Here is a 21484-nt window from a genome sequence, read left to right as displayed (position 1 = left end):
GTAGGGGTGTAATAGTTTGCTGAACGGATGAGTGAGAGTACTCTGACATACATTTGATGGTTTGTTTGTTTTTTTAAATTTTATTTATTATTTGACAGAGAGAGACACAGCGAGTTAGGGAACACAAGCAGGGCGAGTGGGAGAGGGAGAAGCAGGCTTCCAGCTGACCAAAGAGCCCAGTGTGGGGCTTGATGTGGGGCTCAAACCCAGGACTCTGGGCTCATGACCTGAGCTGAAGGCAGAGGCATAAGGATTGAGCCACTCAGGGGCCCCTTGATATGTGTTGTTTTTTTTAAATACCCATATTCTCACTGATTTGATCAAAAAGAAAATTAACTTTTTATTTTATTTTATTTTAAATATTTTATTTATTTATTTGACAGAGAGACAGAGATCACAAGTAGCAGAGAGACAGAGAGAGGGAGGGGGAAGCAAGCTCCCCGATGAGCAGAGAGCCCGATGTGGGGCTCCATCCCAGGACCCTGGGATCATGACCAGAGCGGAAGCAGACGCTTAACCGACTGAGCCACCCAGGCACCCCGAAAATTAACTTTTTAATTAAGTCTGGCAGAAAGTAGAGATTAGATAAGCATTTGTTGAGTAAGTAAAAGAGAACCTGATTAATTTGAATTTAAATTACCTGAGTATAACCATTAATTTTTTCTCATCGGCTTGATGCAATGTCTGGATTGACTCTATAACAGGATATTTTCCCCCAGTAAATACATTTGATCTGTTTTGGACTTCCAAAAAGCCTTGAGATCACTTAAAAGGCTATTTCACCAATATCACCTCACATTTTCAAGAAAACTAAGGGAAAAATAGATTATCTCACCACAAGAAAAAAATCCTCTAAATTAAGTGACTAAATTATCGTGCAAAAAGTATACTAATAGAAAAGGGCCCTAGCAGAGGCAATAGATTTCTTCAATAGGTAGCATTTTTGACTTCTAAAATCATGTTTTTTTGTTTTAAATTAATGTCATCTGCTCCTCTTGCTATATGCAGTTCTCAGCAAGGTACATGTTGCATCACGTTTAGTGCTCACAACAACTGTAGGAAGACAGTGGTAGTTCTCAATGGCCCCAGTCTATACATTAGGAATAGAGAAGTTTAGTAACTTGCCGTATGTCATAGCCTGTAAACAGGCAAGCCGTTATTTGAACACAGGCAATCAGATTCCGGATTCCTAGCTCGTAAACGCTCTACTCTATTGTTTTCTCAACTCTAAGATTTCTGAATCCCAAAAAATTTCACTTGCCATTTTTTTTGAGAACTATCACAACACTGTGTAGTCTACATATATATACGGATCATTAAGACAATTTTTTTTTGAAAAGTATAATCTGAAAAAAAGCCAAATACTTCATATGCACGAAAAGCCCAAGTAAGTACTAGAGATACAAATGCGGTCCAGAATTGCTTAACAACAAAGACTTAACCTAACTCTCCCAAACGCCCCGCGGGACGCTTAAACCCGACCTCCTCCGCGTGAGGGCGGGACACCGCGGGCCGTGGGAGTCCGCCGCCGGCGCGCAAGCTCCTAGCGCTATGTCGGCTCCGGCCTACCCGAAGCTCCGCCCACCCGGGCCGCGAGGGCTGCCGGGACGGCCCCCATCTTCCTCACGCACGGTAGGCCAGCCGGCGGCGCTGGGAAGTGGAGACGGTGTTGTTGCTGTTAGTGTTTGTGCGGCGTGGCTTTGTGGGACCGGGACCTTAAAGGTGAGCAACTGCCGGTGGCTAAGGGGAAGAAGTACAAAAGGTTCTGCTTTGAGTGGCAGCGGCGCATTCCATTTCCTTGTTGCCTCACGCCGGTGCGTCCACTCCTCGCTGTCCGCATGTTCCGGGCGAGCGCCGCGTGGGCCGCAGCCCGGGGCGGCGCGCTGGTCTGTGAGCGGAGGGGCACCGGCCGGGGCGAGGGGCAGACCTGGTCTCCAAGAGGAATGCAGGGGCGGGCTTTCCCCGCACGAGGCTGGGGCCCAAGCGAGCCAGTGGTTGCTTTAGAACTGGGCTCTGGCGGGTCCTTTGGACGGAGGCTGACCGCATCCCCTCTGTGTCGTTAAGACTTGCTACCTCCACTGCCTTCTGGAGTCGCGGGGAGCAGACGTTTGGGGCCACTGGTTAAGTTTCTGAGGTGGTTAGAGGAGGTTAATTGCCGGAGGCTTCCTTGGATCCTGTGGGACAAACTGGAGGTCGGGGATTGGTGGGGCCGCAGGTGTTCCTCTGGCGTCTCTCTAGGGATTTTAGTGTCCCTTATTCACTGATGTCAGGGATTCTGCGCGAAGGGAGAAAGTGTAGGTAATATTTCACTTCTGGTTGTACACTCTGGAAAAGTATCCCACGAGAGAAGTTCCAAAATTGGGTAGGCCAAAGAAGTCTTGTACGGACCAAACAGTTCTTTTATCTCACCCTTTGCTTTGTAAGGGGCCCTAGATCATGGTAACGATTTAGGGACCTCGGTTGTGGTCGACAGACAGTGTGTAAGATTGAGTAAGTTTTGTAGTGGGTTGGCACCACACAAATTCCTATTACAAGAGCTTCCAGTATGCATCCAGGTTATTGCATAGCAATTACAATTTAGAAAGCGATACTTCCAAGAAGTACACCAAAGATGGTTCACTACAGTCAACTAATGGCAGGTTCCCTGATGAGTTCTTACGAATACACTTTTGTAAATGTGGCTAACTGGAAGATTTAATAGAGCACTAGAGGCAAGTGATTTGAAATCAGAAAACTTCGGTTGTGATGCCTAGCAAACCAGTCTCACCACCTTACTTTTTCCTGCAACGCTAATGTCAGGGATGTGAAACAAGAAGCTGGCTGTAAGGTTAACCAATATATAGGTGAATTAGGAGACAAACCCTCAGCTTAACATGAATTTAGTGTGTCCCCGGACTCTTAAATTATTTTCATATGTTCCTTAACATACAGCATTTAATCTAACCCTGATGGTTATATTTGGTTTTTTTTTTTCATCCTGAAGTTATGATACTTAATCTTTGCTGATAACAAGGTTTTGGTAAGTCAGTGACTAATTTTAAAAGAAATGCAATCCACAGGAAACAAATAAGACTGAGATGCATAGACATATACTGACAGATGGTGATCTGCTTAAAGCTGGAAATGGTTGGTAAATAGTTGGAGTTTTTTGCTGAAAGCTTTCTTTATCAGCTAAGTAAAGATAACTACTTGCTTTGTTATAGAGATGGACCAGTGATGTACTGAAAAGGTTGAAGATTATCTATAGCTCTTCAGTTTTCCATTACGTAGTCCAACATTTTCTTTGTTGAAATTTGAGAATTGAGTAGAAAAATTGAACCTGTGAAATTAAAAATTCTTGACTTTTAAGAAAAGAGTGTAATATTGATAATTTTAAAACATTCTTCTAATCTTGAATGTTATGTAAAAACAATAATAACCTTTTTATGCCAATTTGGGAAAATTTACAGATAGCCACAATGGCTGAAAATGGTGATAATGAAAAAATGGCTGCTCTCGAGGCCAAAATCTGTCATCAAATTGAGGTATGGTTCTTATGATATTAAACTGCAAAAATGTGCTCTTTGAAAGGATATGTAGAGCCTCAAAACAGATACAGAAGGAACATTTAATTTCACTGTAATGACCCTTTAAACGTTTCGTGTAAAGTATTAAATATGTCTTTGATTCTTGTCTTTGATTCTTGAAATTAGATGGACTTAAAATACTATGAAGTTTTGTATTAGTGGAGCCAATTTATGAAAGCCAACACCTACAAACATTTCAAAAGGTAACACTTTAGACTAGTGTTATCTTTTACCTTTTGGTTTTAATTTCCTAGTCTAAAAACTGAGGATAATAGTGATACTGTCCTCATAAGGTTGTTGGTGAAGATTACATTAGTTAATAAAATGTAAAGCATTCAGGAGAGTTTCTGGCACGTAATAATGTAAAATTTTTTGTAAAGTACCTTCCCTTGTTAAATAACACTTTGTCTGTTTGAAGGTCCTAATAGATTTTTCTGCCCAATTAAGCTGAGTTCTTGGCCATTATTACTTGTAATAGAGTATCTGTTTCACAGTCATCTGAGCATTTTTAGTATTGTATTTAAATGGAAGCTTTACAGTGTCAGTAATGGCTGCATGGGAAATTTTCGTTTAATGTTTTCTGTTCTTACTGAGGAACTTCAGATCATGTTATTTAGTGGTTTTTGCAGCTATCAGAACTTTTTTTTTAAAGTTGCACTTCTCTGCCATTTAAAAAGTCCTGTACTACAACTTTTTGTACTAATTTAATTATAATTGTGAAGAAAAATTTTTAATTAATTCAGTTTAATATTTTTTTTTTAAGATTTTATTTTTAAGGGTGCCTGGGTGGCTCAGTGGGTTAATCTGCTGCCTTCGGCTCAGGTCATGATCTTGGGGTCCTGGGATTGAGTCCCACATCGGGTTCTCTGCTCAGCGGGGAGTTCCCTCTCTCTCTATCTCTGTCTCTCTGCCTGCCTCTCTGCCTACTTGTGATCTCTGCTTGTCAAATAAATAAAATCTTTAAAAAAAAAATTTATTTTTAAGAAAGAGAGCATGGGAGGGGGAGAGGTCAGAGGGAAAAGCAGACTCCCTGCTGAGCAGGGAGCCAAATGTGGGACTCAGTCCTGGGACTCCAGGATCATGACCTGAGCCGATGGCAGTTGCTTAACTGAACCACCCATGCACCCTGAACATGGGTTGCATTTTGGGAGAGTAAAGCTTTATGTCATTAGTAATTTACCCAATTCCCTATTTGATACGTAGGATATTTCTAATTTTTTAGCTGCAGAGGTTCCATGATGAATATGTATCTATCTGTATTTATTTAGTTTTAAAAATCAGCAAATCATTATTTTTATTGGCATGTTTCCCTACTTTGGCCTTAAAATTAGCTTAACACAGAGAAGTTTAATTCACCATCCAATTTTACATTAGCATTTTCCTCTTCACTTTTTTTTATTAGTTTTTAAAATATAAATTCTATTAATTAGCATATAGTATATTATTAGTTTCAGAGGTAGAGTTCAGTGATTCATCATCGGTTGCATATAATGCCCTCCTTAATGTCCATCACCCAGTTACCCCATCCCTCCAGCAACCCTCAGTTTGTTTCCTATGGTTAACAGTCTCTTCTGGTTTGTCTCCCTCTCTGATTACATAATGTTTTATTTTTCCCTGTCTTCTCTATGCTTCTGTTTTGTTTCTTAAATTCCACATAGGAGTGCAATCATGACAATTGTCTTTCTCTGACTGACTTATTTTGCTTAGCATAATACCTTCTAGTTCCATTCATGTTGCAAATGGCAGGATTTCCTTTTTTTGATGGCTGAGTGGTATTCCATTATATATAATATACCACATCTTTATCCATTCATCCGTTGATGGACATCTGGGCTCTTTCCATAGTTTGGCTGTTGTGGACATTGCTGCTATGAACATTGGGGTGCAGGTGCCCCTTCAGATCACTACATTTCTATCTTGAGGGTAAATACCTACTAGCGTAATTGCTGGGTCAGAAGGTAGCTCTATTTTCAACTTTTTGAGGAACCTCCATACTGTTATCCAGAGTGGCTGCACCAGCCTGGAATTCCACTAACAGTGTTAAGAGGGTTCCGCTTTCTCCACATCCTTGCCAACATCTGTTATTTCCTGACTTGTTAATTTTAGCCATTCTAACTGGTATGAGGTAGTAACTCATTGTGGCTTCAATTTGTATTTCCCTGATGCCAAGTGATGTTAAGCACTTTTTCGTGTCTTTTGGCCATTTTTATGTCTTCTTTGGAGAAATTTCTGTTCCTGTCATCTTCTGCCTATTTCTTGATTGGATTGTTTGTTTTTGGGGTGTTGAGTTTGATAAGTTCTTTATAGGTTTTGGATACTAGCCCTATATCTGATAAGACATTTGCAAATATCTTCTTCCATTCTGTTGATTGTCTTTTGGTTTTGTGGGCTGTTTCCTTTGCTGTGCAAAAGCTTTTTATCTTGATGAAGTCCAGATGGCTCATTTTTGCCTTAATTTCCCTTGCCTTTGGAAACAAGTCTCCTGCTGCAGCCGAACTCACAGAGGTTGCTGTTGTGTTCTCTAGGATTTTGATGGATTCCTGCTTCACATTTAGGTCTTTCATCCATTTTGAGTCTATTTTTGTGTATGGTGTAAGAAAATGGTCCAGTTTCATTCTTCTGCATGAGCTGTCCAATTCATGATGACTACCTTTATATATATAAAACTTAGTAAACATGTGTACTGATTTAAGAGAAAATTCCTTAGAAAAAGATGTACCAACTCAAGGGGTATGCACATTTCAAAAACCTTTGATACTGATTGCCAGTTTATATCTCCACCTGCATGACCATTTCTCTGTGTTCAGGCCAATACTAGGTGTTCTTGTTTTTGGAATTTTTGCCAGTTTGTTAGGTGGAAATGGTATTTCATTGCTTTGTTGCATTTCTTTGACTAATAATGAAGTTGAACTTTTATATATTTATATTACATTCTTATTTTCAGTAACTTTTTAGTGTCCTTTATCCATTTTTTTATTAGGATTTTCAGGGTTTTTTTTTCCCTTCTCCCTTGATTTATAAGAATTGTTAACAAGGGACACCTAGGTGGCTCAGTGGGTTAAGCCTCCACCTTCGGCTCAGGTCATGATCTCAGGGTCCTAGGATCGAGGCCCACATCAGGGTTTCTGCTCAGCGGGGAGCCTGCTTCCCCCTCTTTCTCTGCCTGCCTCTCTGCCTACTTGTGATCTCTCTCTCTCTGTCAAATAAATCAATAAAATCTTTAAAAAAAATGTGGGTGGGATTTTTCATAGTCACATGGCTGGGGATGCTACCAACATTTCTTCTACATTGGGTTGTCTGCTCAGTGGGGAGCCTGCTTCTCCCCGCCCCCACCCCCTGCCTGCTTCTCTGCCTACTTGTGATATCTCTCTCTCTCTCTCAAATAAATAAGTAAAATCTTAAAAAAAAAATTGTTAACAAACTTCTTTGTTATTTGTCTTTTACTTTGTATGTTACTTTTGGCGTTCCAAATAGTCACACCTGAGTCTTTTCATGTATAGTTTTTTTGTTCTTGTCTTATTTGCTTTTATACTGAGTGAGTGCCTTTATGCTTAAATTAGATAAACGCTCACCTGTTTTTTAATTTGTAAAAATTAGAGTAATTAATCAGTATATTCCAGTTCTTTTTATTTAACAGTCTGTTCTTTACAAACTGGTTTGAAACAAGAGGCTTCTCACATACTAAATTCTTAATTATGTTTTTGTTTTATTTAAGACTTGATAGTCTGTTGACATTATCTGCTAATTATGTTGTTTCAGTAATCAATTTTTAGTTTTACCTTTTTGCTAATTTGAATTATAAATGTTTCACTATCAGGTACTTAGGAGAAAATGTTTTATTGGTTGTATTTTTTAAAGAATAGGACATGGTGATGTAATGGCAATTAAAAACTCCAGGATTGGAGTTAGTAAGTTAGTATTGTACAGTGCTCTGAAATATAATGTTATTTTGCAGTATTATTTTGGTGACTTCAATTTGCCACGAGACAAATTTTTAAAGGAACAGATCAAACTGGATGAAGGCTGGGTCCCTTTGGAGATAATGATAAAGTTCAATAGGTAAAAACCTTTTTTATTATTATTTTATTATTATTTTTTAAGTTGGCTCCATGCCCAGTATGGAGGCCATTACAGGGCTTGAACTCACAACCCTTATATCAGGACTGGAGCTGAGATCAAGAGTCAGATACTTAACCAACTGAGCGATAGGGACACCCCAGTAAAAATCTTTATAAAGTCATCCTTATATTTAAAAAAAAAAAAACAAAAAAGTTATATTTAAAAAAAAATTTTTTTTTTTTGTAAACAAGTGTTACCACTAAGTTTTACAATGCTTTTATATATATTTTACAGGTTAAACCGTCTAACAACAGACTTTAATGTGATAGTAGAAGCACTGAGTAAATCAAAGGCTGAACTCATGGAAATAAGTGAAGATAAAACTAAAATCAGAAGATCTCCAAGCAAACCCCTCCCTGAAGTGACTGATGAATATAAGAATGATGTAAAAAACAGATCTGTTTATATTGTAAGTGGGCCTTTTAACATGTTTAATTATATCTTGAGTATCTTACTTAGAAAAAAACAGAATGGATAAGAATAAGGACTCAGGAATCATAGCTTTACCACTTACTGTGTGTTCTTGGGCAGTGCTCTTAAGCTGTCTAATCTTACCTTCATAAATGGGGATTACTTTCTAGAATTTTTGTGAGAATTAATGAAAAAACCATATAACATTATACAAAATCTTTGGCGTATTTTAAGCACCCAGTGCCTATCAGCTTTTTATTTGTCAATGGCTAAACTTGATAGTAATTTTCTTTAGCATATGAATATTTTAAGTAGATTTTTTTTATTCAGGAAAATTTAAAGCATATAAAGGTAGACTGACTATATAATGTACCATTATCCAACCTCAGCAGTTAACACATGATTATCTATTTTTATCTCCACCCCAAGTGGATTATTTTGAAGATTTTACTTATTTATTTGAGAGAGAGAGAGTGGTGAGAGAGAATGAGAGAGAGAGAGAGAAGCAGGGGGAGGGGCAGAGGGAGAGATTCCCTGGACCCCAAGGAAAATGACCTGAGCCAAAGGTAGATGTCTAACTTACCAAAGTGGATTACTTTGAAGCAAATTCCAAGTAAGTCACTTTTATTGCACTAAACATTTAAGAGACAGAGAGAGATAGATATAGATAGATGCATATATCCTGGTTTGGTTTCAAGACAAAATGAATTGGAATTTCTGATAAAATTATTTACCTGAGAAGGCATTTGTACATTTCTTTCTATTCTTCACAGAAAGGGTTCCCAACTGATGCAACCCTTGATGATATAAAAGAATGGTTAGAAGATAAAGGTCAAGTACTAAATATTCAGATGAGAAGAACATTACACAAAGCATTTAAGGTATGGTCGTAGGATGTTAGAATTTTCTGTATGATGTTCCAACTTTTTCTAGTTGAAAAATATGTGGGACATTATTTAAAAGAAGTTTTTTTCCTCCTTTTAATAGGGATCAATTTTTGCTGTGTTTGATAGTATTGAATCTGCTAAGAAGTTTGTTGATACCCCTGGCCAGAAGTATAAAGACACAGACCTGCTAATACTTTTCAAGTAAGTCTTTATGCCGATGTTTCTTTTGGCCACTTAGTTACATGGAACGGACACACTGGGATACAGAATATGGAATAGCAACCCCTGTAAGGACAGTACTTTTAGTATCCTTGGGCATTCTTTGATAAACATTTGAAATTTGCCCAGTGGAAACTCCTAGTCCTTTGAGACCTTAAGGAAGTGGGTTTTTTGGTTTTGTTTTGTTTTTAAAGATTTTATTTATTTGACAGAGAGAGACACACTAAGAGGGAATACAAATACGGGGAGTGGGAGAGGGGGAAGCAGGCATTCCGCTGAGCAGGGAGCCTAATGCAGGGCTCGATCCCAGAACCCTGGGATCATGACTTGAGCTGAAGGCAGACGCTTAACAACTGGGCCACCCAGGTGCCCCAAGGAAGTGTTTTTTTTTAATACCTTTTCACTGTTAACAGTTAATAAAGGTTAAGTTTTGGTTTTTGTTGTTGTTTTTGTTTTGTTTTGCACCTAATACATAAAATCAAGCTAGGTAGTAAAATTTAGGCTTCTGTGTCGTTAGAGAATCAATCCCTGTCCAATGTACAGTCTGTTCTTATTTCTCATAGTTTATATATACCTGGATTTGTTTAGTAGAAAGGATTATTTAATACAGATTTGGACCACATTCTTTAATATGTGTGTGTCAAAAGTTAGAACAAACCAGAGCATTTTTATGATAAAGTTAGGCCATTGTCCCCTACTTTCACATTATGTAATCTTCAAAGTGTCATTTACTAAACCTAATGGACTTAGAGATGTACTGTGATGAATCATGTAATTAATGTTAACCCTCAAAAGTTTTTTTTAATATGATTTGCATAATTGCTTTTATTCTTGGGTTTTAGAGATTGTAGAATTTTTTCCTTTTGTGAAAGTAACACTAGAAAATTCTATGAGACGTTATTTATATAAATCGTGGTTTACTTTTTTTTCCTGTACATGAATGGTAAAAATCAATGAGATTGGTATAGACATCAGGTTTCTTTTTGTTCCGAAATTAGATAGTAGTGATGGTTGTGCCATTCTGAATATATTAAAAACCATTGAGGTGTACGCTTTTAAGAGGTGTATATTTTATGAAATGTGAAATGTTTTTTAGTAAAGCTGTTACTAAATAACTTCCTTGGCATCTTTTGAATGTTTAGGTAATTATGTTGCTAGAAAGTGTAATATTCCTTCCTGTGCTTAAATCATTCAGAGTAATTTGCAGTCTTATTTTTGTTCTCATGAACTCAGCTCCTGTATTTTGTGTTCTTTAGGGAAGATTATTTTGCAAAAAAAAATGAAGAAAGAAAGCAAAATAAAGTGGAAGCTAAATTACGAGCTAAACAGTAAGTACGTTGAGCCAGTCATTTTAATTCCTTCAAGTTTTAACAGGGATAGAGTTATTGGTTCTGGGAAGTGGAGCTTGATGATGCGTTCTGAAATGAGTAGCAGTAGGCTTTTCTTTTGGTAGTGAAACATTAAGATCTTAAGCTGCCTTGATAATCTCGGGGCACATTGTGTTGTACTCTACCCATGAGCAATCAGAAAACCTAATGACTGGCTTTCGTTATTGAGCAGTATGTGCTCGTGATCAAGGTTAACTATCAGGATTTAATTTTCTCATACAGTAAATGGAAACATTCTAATTAACATTTCTTTTATAGAGAGCAAGAAGAAAAACAAAAGTTAGCAGAAAATGCTGAAATGGTAAGAATATATTATTGGTATCTAAAGCTATGTTTCAAATTTATGAGAATAAAAAGCAGGACTTTTTGAAGCAAATATGTGAGCAGCTCTGTAGTTGTCACTGCACTAAAGTCATAGCCCAATAGTATTGCCCAAACTCATTACCTATCCAGGGAAATAACTTAGTAACGAGATGTACATAATAACTAATATATATAGTTTAAGTAAATACTACTTGTTGTAGAAATTAAGTAAGTTAAAATCAGAAGCCATCGTAGAACAAGGGATGACAAGGGAAAATGCACTAACTGTTAAACTACTTTAAAATAATAGCATTTTAGATTCTAGCTTTTTGCCTGTATTAGGTATAAAGTGGTGTAAGCCCTTTCTGTTTTTTTGTGGTTGTTTTTAAGAAACTTTTTTTTCTTACTTTGTATGTTTTTATAGAAATCTCTAGAAGAAAAGATTGGCTGCTTGCTGAAATTTTCAGGAGACTTAGATGATCAGACCTGTAGAGAAGATTTGCACATCCTTTTCTCAAGTCATGGGGAAATAAAATGGATAGACTTTGTGAGAGGAGCAAAAGAGGTTTGGAAACATTCATATGCTTTTTAGCAATGTTTAAAAACTCCAAAGAAACGTAACTTTTAGAAGACAACATTAGTAGAAACAAAGCAATTTTTTTATTAATGTGTTTATGAAATAGTTTCTACTTGGTCATTTATTTTCCATTTTGTTATTGCCATCACTGGATGTAAATGTCTGATATTTTCTGAGTTATGCTGTGCATAACTGTTGGTATTTGTGACTGCAAGTTTTGTGATAGCTTCCTGAAGTTCAGTTATAATTCATTGAAATTGATAATTGCAGAGAAGATTTGCAGGGTAGGAAAAGTTTTTGAGTGAAGGAATTAATTATGGAACTAAAAAAAACCTGAAGGGTGTGGCTTTCATTGTCTGTCTTTGGTATAGGGGATAATTCTTTTTAAAGAAAAAGCTAAGGAAGCACTGGATAAAGCCAAAGATGCAAATAATGGTAACCTACAATTAAGGAACAAAGAAGTGACGTGGGAAGTACTAGAAGGAGATGTGGAAAAGGAAGCACTGAAAAAAATCATCGAAGATCAACAAGAGTCTCTAAACAAATGGAAATCAAAAGGTCATTAGTTCTGATTTGTCTTTGACCATTGGTTATTTTAACTCATTTGCTTGTTCAGAGGCACTGACAAGAGATTTAAAACATTTCTTAAGGATTTCTCAATTATGTTTCTATAGGTCGCAGATTTAAAGGAAAAGGAAAGGGAAATAAAGCTGCCCAGACTGGGTCTGCTAAAGGAAAAGTACAGTTTCAGGGCAAGAAAACTAAATTTGATAGTGATGATGAACATGATCAAAATGGTGCATCTGGTAAGTTTTTCTAAGTCCTTTGGTACTTTCATGAGAAATTATATGGGAAAGAACAGCAGTATGGTTTTTCACCTTCTGTATAAGTGATATTCTTGGACTATGATTTACACAAGTTATCCTGCTTTACAAGTGGGAAACAAAGATATTTGGAAGGTTAAGTTTAGAGAGCAGAAGATCTGTACTAAGAAAATCCTTCTCATTGGTGTTGGGAAATTGTTGCTTTTTTTTTAAAAAAATATTTTATTAGAAAAAAAGAGGGAGCATTAGTGGGGGGATGGGCAGAGGCAGAGGGAGCAGCAGATTCCCCACTGAGCAGGGAGCCTAGGGTCATGACCTGAGCCTAAGGCAGACAGTTTAAGGCAACTGAGCCACCCAGGCTCCCCAGGAAGTTGTTGCTTTTTTTTTTTTTTAAGTTGTTGCTTTTTAAACAGAATTATTTTTGTTCTTATGCTCAATATTAAAAGAGTAATGCTCATATAGTGAACTTGACCAAAATTCTGTTACTGTCTAGGACCAGTAAAAAGAGCAAGAGAAGAAGCAGACAAAGAAGAAGAACCTACACCAAAACAACAGAAAACAGAAAATGGTGCTGGAGACCAGTAGTTTAGTAAAAAAATTTTTTATTCATCTTAATTAGGTTTTAAGCTGCTTTTGTCTTTAGAGGCTTTTAAAAAGAAAACCGAATTAGATCCACTTCAATATCAACCTGTAAGAAAGGAAAATTTGTTTTTAACTTGTCTTTTTGTTATCCAAATGAAGATTTTTTTTTAATGTATAGTTATGTTTGTGTTATTTCAAATGATTCAAATATCAAAAGACTTCCACTAAATTGCCTTTGTAATATGAAAATGTATTAGTACAAATAAAATATGTACTATATAAAAAAGAGCAAAAAATTAGTTTTTTATTTTTGTGCCTAAAGCATTTGAGAAAGAATATCTTAAACCAGAATATTGGCTGTTATCCCATCGATAATTATTCTGTCTCCTACGCTAGCTTCCTGTATTTACTCAGGCAACTTGATAACATTGGAAATAATTACTTATTGAAAAGTTCTTCAGTACTGAATGTAGATAAGCCAGAATCAAGAAACTTACTGATTTCTTTTTATGAAATTTGTATGACGCTGGCAGGTCATATCGCAGCTCTATAAAACAAAAGCCATCTAAGAATAAAATTTCACTTGCTGTCCCTGACATATATACAGACATATGTAAATTAAAACAAAATTAAGGAAGTACTTAGCCCTGGTAAGCAGAACACTTCAGACTTGTCACTTATCCAAAGACTGAGACTTGATACATTCCCAAGATTAGCCATGGCTAACTAAGATTGGCATTTCTGCTATTTTGGTCATTTATGCCAAAATTTGAGGTTATGGGGAAGGATTTGAAAGGATAAAAATTGGACAGAAGATGATGGTATCTTTCTAATTTCCTAATAATCTATAGCTAGCAATCATAATAATCATGCTTATTTTTAAAATTTCTTGTCCAGATTTTAATATTGGTAGTAAGTAGCTAATTATTTTTCTATTAAGCTCTCAAGTGAAAATACAATTTTCTTATTTTCAGAATTAATGTAGGTTCTCCAAATTTACTCATCAGTTTTAGAGGAATGGCAGTAGACTGCCTGACCTTCATATTTTGCAACACAAATTCTCCGTAGGTTACAGCTCTCAAATTTTCATGTGCAATCAAATAACCTTCAATAAATCTTAAAATGTGTACTATCATTCAGTAAGTCTGGCTGGAGCTGAAGGCAAGTCTCACCTCCCAAGGGATGTGAATACTGTTAGTCTGAGGACCACATTTGGAATAGCAAGGTACTGACTTGGTGTATTTGGACTTGTTCTAAGGTGTTCCAAGTTGCATGTTAATAATACCTTAAACTAGGTTAGGAATGACTATACTGGCTAAATAGGAGGACTGACAGACTTTTCCACATTACATTACTAATTATGAATAGGACTAGTTATATGGTTAATACCACAGTGGTATTCCTAGTCAGTTTATTAACAAGTAAAGAATATTTCCCCCTTATTGTACTTATTTCAGCCTTCAGAATTATTTGGATTATCATTAGTTTCTAGTTATATGTTTATCCCATTTTTGGTGTTTGTGAATATTACCCAATTTGCTAATAAAAATGTATCAAACATTTACTTACAGTGTGGATGATTATACCCTATCCCCCACTAAAAGAAAAAAGCTTCATGTTCTCTGACTCCAGGGACAATTAGAAAATTGAAATGGAAAGGTAATCAGGCATGATCTGTTGGTATTTTCCACGAGTGGATTTCAAACAGGTCTGACCCACTCCAAGCCCAAGCTCTTTTATCATTATGATGCTAAATACTGTTCTGTCTACGTCTGGAGTGACCAAATAGTTGGGCACTATTAGGAATTTTCAGCATAATGCATAAATTGGGACAGTCTTAGGCAAACACTGATACCCTGTCTTTACTTCATTCCCAACCCATTACCAACCCCTCACATTTTGTCAAACTGAAAATGTGTTTTTGTTTTTTAAGATTTTATTTGAGAGAGAGAGCACACAAGCTGTGGGGAGAGGGAGCAGATTCCCCCTGAGCAGGGAGCCCCACATGAGGCTGGATTCTAGGACCCTGGGATCATGACCTGAGCCAAAGGCAGCTGCTTAACTGACTGAGCGACCCAGGTGCTCCCGAAAACATGTTCTACAGCACCTTTTCTTGGCACCTAAAACTCTGGTTGGGCTAATGAATTACTGACCTTAAGTAATTAGGGTTAGATGTATTTTGTGAGAAACTTAAAAATTGTCTTACCTGCAATAATATCTATCTTGATTTTCCATTCTGTAGCTTTCTTTTGAATATGCTGAAGATAACAACATGTTAATGTGAACTGATTTTTAAAATAATTTTTGAGAATTACTTTTTTGCTAATATTCATATTAAATTTTTAAGCTTTTAAAAATTCATTAGAATTTAGACTCTTAAAAAAGTTTCAGCTGGATTGGTAGTATTTTGAAAATAAGAAACCAAGCCATTACAATTATAAGAGTATAGATGAGTACAGTATAGGTGATGAAGCTAAATTCAAATACCTTGACCAAGATAACACAGGGAAGTGGTAGTTTGGATTTCAACCTAAGCAGTCTGGCTCTATAGTCTTGTGTCCTTAATCACTGTTGTGTTGACAAAAAATATACCCAATTTTCTGGAATAAATCTTCTATACCCCCATATGTTATATTGCTGGCAAGAATAATGGAAAAGGGAGGTTCTGAACTCAGATCAGTTTAGCTTCAGTTCTTAAAATTAGGTCTTACTGCTTCCCTTAATGCACACAAAGCCACAAAGGGACAATGGGACTAACAGGAGTTAGGCAAACTAGGACATACTGTAATCTTAGCTATACCACACTTCTCTACTGAACTATAGTCTCTCCTGGTAACGGTTCCTGCCTGAGCAAATCTTTGGCAAAAGAAGTTATACAGGCTGGAAGAAAACAAATCACAAATGCTAGCTAGTTAAAGGGAAAATTGTTTCTAAGTGCCATGATGTTTAAAAACTTCAGGAGAAAGAGATACCCTGGTAATTAGTATTCACAGCAAATCCTTAAAACACTGTCATGAATTTTGAAGTAGCAACATCATGATGATTTGAACTTACATCTCTCGTGGAGGATTTGTGTAAAGAGTATACTGCTGTTCTTGCCATTTCCAAAGCAGTCTTCAGAAATGCCATATCTGTCCCTGTTAAGAGTAGAAAAAACTCATATTTACTTTATATACCTGTTACCAAAACAAAAGATTAAAAGAATACCAGGTATTTAAATACTTTTTTCCCAAATTCCAAAAGAGACACTTTAGATTCTTCTGCAAAAAGACAAGATACAAAAAAGTAAAATATAGGAGTGCCTGGGTGGCTCAATCAGTTAAGCATCTGCCTTGGGCTCAGGTCATTGAATCGGGCTCCCTGCTCAGCCGGGAACCTGCTTCTCCCACTCCCTCTACCTCTGCCCTCCCTCCCCCAGCTCATGATCTATCTCAAATAAATAACATTTTAAAAAAAGTAAAATATATATCTTTCAAGGTTGATAGAATAAAACCAGAATTATACTATCTTCTTTAAATAAGGCTAAAGTAAAAATTTTAATGTTCCAAATTAACAACTCAAGGGAGAAGAGAAAACAGGTACAGTAGTAATCAGAATCACGCAGGGGCTGGAGGGAGAACTCTATTCATGGCTTCTTGGTGCCTGGGTGGCTTAGTCAGTTAAGCGTCTGCCTTTGGTTCAGGTCATGATCCCTGGGTCTTAGGGCTTGAGCGGGAGGCCAGCTCCCTGCTCAGGAGGGAGTCTGTCTCTTCCTCTGCCTCTCCCCCGCCCCCTCTCAAATAAATAAATAAAATCTTTAAAAAATAAACTTCACGTCTTTTCTTCTCACAGGCTTTCTATCCTCTTTGCCTACAGCATACACAGGATAAATAGTCACAGTCAGTCATTGTTACTCATGATCATATGTTGAAACTCTTGGTATGTTAAGGCATTAAAATGAGGTTCTAAAAGTATAAAATCCTTTACAGAATTATAAGGGTTAGGTAAATCATTCTTGAAAGCAAAGTATAAATAGTGAATTAATTAAAAAAGCTATTTACTCAACTGTCCTTGTTAAGAGTAGAAAAACGAAGATTGAAAAATTCAATTTCCTAGACATACATTAAACAAACTGAAATTATTGTAATTACACAGGTAAGAGATGGTTTATTTAATGAACAGTGACAAAATCATTTAACCCAAACAATAAGAAAATGACTTTAAAACTTGCTTTTCTATACATGTATCAGTACACTTGAGTCTTTTTACTAACCTTTATTATTTTTGGTCCCAAAGGGAGGATTCATAATTACTGTATCAAATGACCTGGACATTCTGTTAGATAATGAGCACACATCACATTGAACCATGTCAACATTTGTTAACTCAAACTCCTCCACATTCCTATTAAATATTTCCAACGCATCTTCATCTATGTCAAATCCAACACACAACCTATAAATACAGAGCACACATAAAGAATGACTATTTATAGCTCCCAAAACAAAACAGTAACAAAATCAAACCATATTTTGTTTTTTGTTTAACCGTTCTGCTCATTCAAAATGTACTCAGTATCATACTCTTGCTCCCCTCATCTCATACTATAGAGCCCCATAAATCTAATTCAGGTTATCCTATTTATGTTTCTTATTCAGACCACCCTATACCCAAATGTTACATATAGGATCACCTACCCCGCTCCTAACATTGCAGTTCCGATGCTAAGAACGCCACATCCACATCCTAGATCTGCAACCACTTTATTTTCAATGTCATCATACGTATTATGGATTGTATAGAGCATACATGCTAAAAGATCAAAAAACATATTAGGGAATAAGAGTAAGTTGATGACCAAAATCCAATTCATGTAAATGACTAATGCAATTTGTCTTGAATTATTCCTCCCCCAAATGGTGTTCCAGATTAAAAAAAAAAAATGTGGTATAATATCTTGTTATGTAGTATGAGGCACCACAAGAACAGTAACACACACCAGTGGTTCCCAAAAACTACTTTGGTGACAATGCGAAGAATGACAAAATTCTGAAATAAAATGAGAAAAATAAGGCTAGAATGTTTTTTTCCTCAGCCTGTTCAAAACATTGCCCCCCGCCCCTCCCCCACATACATCAGTTCTTTCTTTGATGTTGAAATATTTTTGCAAGGATGGTGAGAGTAAACAGATTTCCTTGTCAAAATATAAACTTGGCAACCCTGTATCAGTCTCCCAAAACTGTTTTGAAATCTGTTAAGTCTGGAAATCACTAATATTGAGTAAGCATTAACATTAAAACGGTCCAGAACTTTTTGACAAGTTTGTCACCAGAACACAGGTACCCTAAGTGCAAGCTAGAATGGGAAAAGTCCTATATCCACAATACAGCCTTTAGACACATATATTCATAAACTAATGAGAACTGAGAACTGAGGAGTAGAGCAGGAGCTGCTGAGATCAGAAAGGGTTCTTCCAAAACACAAAGGTCTGGGACATATACTAAAGGTTAAGCATGAGTAAAACTACTGATCTCTCCCTGTGGATATGTGAACCAGCAAAAACTACTGGCCAGCACGATGCCTTAGCACTAGAGGTTTTATCAAAACCACAAATGGGGTGCTTGCTGGCTCAGCTGGTGAAGCATGCAACTCTCCATCTCAAGGTTGAGTTCAGGCCCCACACTGGGTGTAGAGATTACTTAAAATAAAGTCTTAAAAAAAAATTCACACAGTTAGAGGGATATCTCAGTCTGACTGCTATCCCAATTACTGCTGCAAGTATTAGTGACTTTGAAGCTGGTATCTCAAAGAAATAGCACGTCCACATGCATGTTATACCCTGGGTATGAACAAAGGATTTTTTAAAACATTAGACTTCACTAAAAAACCCTACAGTCAGAATACACTAAAGAAATCATCTAAATTGAGAAAACAGGTCTTAACCCAGACACAGTTTTGTGCCAATTTTTGGCTGGAATTACGACAATATGGTGGTGGTAATATACTTTCATCCGCTGCTTAGAAACAGAACTAATGTTGAAGCTGGGAGGGATTCCCAAATTAATTTTCCCAAGACTCCTCAATGAATTTGACAATATGTTTATTAAATATGGTTTTTCCTTTGTTGTCTGCTGTACTCCCAGTATCAATCTCTTGGATCAAGTAACACTGATGACTCTCGGATCATTAAAAACCGAAACACATCCTCATTTTATAGCACCTATTCTGGATTTGTTAAACACAGTCCTTTGGCTACCAACTCTAGTACTCATTCTAGGGCAAGTATAACACAGGAATCCTTGCATTTGCAATTCGTTGCAATAGAAAATTGATCCTTACTTTGCAAACGTGTACTGAGCTCCGAACTAGTAGCAGGAACTCTTCTAGACACGGAATTGTGTGAACATGACTGACAAGTTCTTTACCCTCAAGGAGTTTATAGTGTAATTAGAGAAACAAACACATTAAAGTGGTGTCTTACAGAATTAAGAGGTATGCAGAAAACCAAGCAGTGAAACAATAAAATGGTTTTTGGCGGCGGGGGGCGGGGGGGTGTTGCTGGGTTTAGCTGCATGTCAAGGAAGTCCTCTCTAACGTGATATGTAATCTCAGGGCAGAATTCTTCTAGACGTTCTCTGTATTCAAATAACTGTTCTATTTTCATTATGGAGTAAGCAGATAGGACTAACCCGGGAAGCAAAGACATGGTCACCAGCCGCCCTACCTGCAATATGCGGCCTGGTTGGATACTGTTCTAGAAGTAGCTTGGGCTTTTCGAATCCATCCACTTGTTGCAGGCGACTTTCTAGTTCCTTAAGCCTTAATTTCTTCATTTTTTTAAAAAAGTGTGAATTCGCAGGATTTAACAACACTGAATCTGCAGAGAAACGCATTTGACCTGCATCTCCCCGCACTGCTCCCCGACCCCACCCCTACCTACCCCCACCCCATCCCACCCCACCCCTTTTCCAGCAACACTGGCTGAGGCCGGCCTAGGGAGGCAGGGAGCGAAGGGCACACCTAGCCCAGCTCTCCCTGCTTTCCTTCCAGCTCCAGCGGCAGAAGAAGTCTCCGGCCAGCCTCCGCGCCGGTCTCGGGCTTCTCAGAGACCCGCAGCGGCCGCGGCCCGCCCCGGAGTCGACCGACGATTCCTCCAGCGGCGTCCCGGCACTTCAGCAGACCGCTCGCGCTGGGACCAGGGCCGGAAGCGCTGCCACGCATGCGCGCCCGTGTCCGCGGCCTTGCAAGCCTCCGGCGGAGCTACAACCGCGGCTCCGCGCACAGGTTCCGCCGGCGACCGCGGAGCCTTATCCTACGTTATCCCGGCCGGGTCCGCACAACCAGTAGTGCCCTCCCTTCTCGAAGCTACAAAACTGGCCCCCACCGCCTGCCACAGGGCCCAAACCCTCTCGCTTTCTTGAGTACCCGCAGGCCCTCAAAGGATTGGGAAAGAAAGAAGGTGAAAGCCAGGGTAAAAGTCACGGTCACTTGGTGTTAATGCTTGGTGTGGCCCTTTCTGTCTCCGGTTTCACGAGGCCCCTCTCAAAAAGTAACAGTCGCCACTCACCCTTCCCTCCTTGGCCATTCGCGTGCCCTACTTTGTTTCACATTCGTTTTCCTCTTTTTAGGTCACCTGTGTCACTTACCTCAACACTCACAGGGTGGTGATGTCAGAGAAGCCTAAAGAGTTTAGATGAAGGAATATGGTGTGTCAAATGCTGCAAAGAGCTCGGCTTTCATAGAGTAGAAGCAGAAACCAGGTGGGAGTGGGCTATGAAATAAGTGGAAGTTTAGGAATTAGAGTAAATGTGAGCAATTCTTAAGAACGTGGTTGTGAAGAGAAGTGAGAATGGTTGCTGCTAAGTGAGGTTGGGGGAAGTTTGTTTTGTTTTTTAATGGCAGCAGGAGATAGGAGCACACCTAAATTCAAACAAGATAACTCTAACAGGAAGGCAGGCGTTTAGAATATAAGAAGGAGAGGAGCGCCTGGTGGTTCAGTCCCTTAGGAGTGGTACCGTTGGTTTCTGCCCAGGTCATGGTTTCAGGGCGGTGAGATGCAGCCCCAAGCGGGCTCAGAGCTCAGCCCCCGTGGACTGTAGTCTCACTCTCGCCTCCGGGCGCCAGTGCGCACGCGCTTGCTCCCTAAAATAAAAATCTTAAAAGGATCTTGGAAGGAGTTAGCATCCTGAGAAGACAGGATCCTGTGCCTAAGTGAAAGGATTGCCCTTAATCTGGAGAATGGATATTTTTCACTATTAAAAGAAGAAAAATAGGAATGGATGATTGAGGATGACTAGAGAGAGTGGTTCTGAGGCTGCTATTTCCTATGAATAATAAAATTCAAAGTTGTCTGTTATGAAGATTAAATGAGTTAATACATATAAAGTTCTTACTGGGTAGGTACACAAAGTTGTCACAGAACAAATGCCTAATAAATGTTGGCTGTTGGTGGTGATCTTTTGAGAAGGAGGTGGCTGGAGTAAGGAGGTGGAGCCAAATGAAGGATTGAAACTAGCCAGGTATATTGAAGGACAGTGAATTCACTGAGGCTGAAGGCAATTTTTCTAAGGTAGAGGTTTTATTTTGAGATAACTGTAAATTCGTACATAACTATAAAAGAATAGTAGAG

The 21484-nt window shown here is 38.1% G+C and overlaps 2 protein-coding genes across 4 annotated transcripts; one reads left to right on the top strand and one right to left on the bottom strand.

The window, feature by feature from the left end:
* Positions 1-1603: 1603 nt before the first annotated feature.
* On the top strand, positions 1604-13166 carry SSB (small RNA binding exonuclease protection factor La). The gene is made up of 12 exons (XM_080798873.1): positions 1604-1722; positions 3450-3524; positions 7522-7625; positions 7920-8094; positions 8870-8977; positions 9084-9184; positions 10459-10530; positions 10849-10891; positions 11318-11458; positions 11842-12028; positions 12145-12276; positions 12788-13166. The coding sequence occupies exons 2-12, from the start codon at positions 3459-3461 to the stop codon at positions 12877-12879; spliced, it is 1221 nt and encodes a 406-aa protein (XP_080654999.1). The 5' UTR covers positions 1604-1722; positions 3450-3458; the 3' UTR covers positions 12880-13166.
* Positions 12882-20086, bottom strand: METTL5 (methyltransferase 5, N6-adenosine; the record flags this gene model as incomplete). 3 transcript variants are annotated; one of them, XM_080798875.1, is made up of 8 exons in its annotated part: positions 19876-20086; positions 19580-19732; positions 17553-17667; positions 17129-17310; positions 15931-16013; positions 15083-15134; positions 13374-13423; positions 12882-12982 (listed from the first exon to the last, which is right to left on the bottom strand). In XM_080798875.1, exons 2-8 carry the CDS (start codon positions 19686-19688, stop codon positions 12944-12946), a joined length of 630 nt encoding a protein of 209 aa, XP_080655001.1. In that variant the 5' UTR covers positions 19689-19732; positions 19876-20086. The 3 variants fall into 3 exon arrangements, with proteins under 3 accessions (XP_080655001.1, XP_080655002.1, XP_080655000.1); XM_080798876.1 differs by lacking the exon at positions 13374-13423 and having other exon boundaries at positions 12883-12982; positions 19876-20052; XM_080798874.1 differs by lacking the exon at positions 12882-12982 and having other exon boundaries at positions 13287-13423; positions 19876-20052.
* Between the last annotated feature and the right edge of the window lie 1398 nt (positions 20087-21484).

The sequence above is a fragment of the Martes martes genome, assembly GCF_963455335.1.
Source record: "Martes martes genome assembly, chromosome: 3".
Taxonomy (NCBI): domain Eukaryota; kingdom Metazoa; phylum Chordata; class Mammalia; order Carnivora; family Mustelidae; genus Martes; species Martes martes.
The sequence above is the reverse complement of the archived record's forward strand: the minus strand, read 5'-3'. Positions and strand labels throughout refer to the sequence as shown.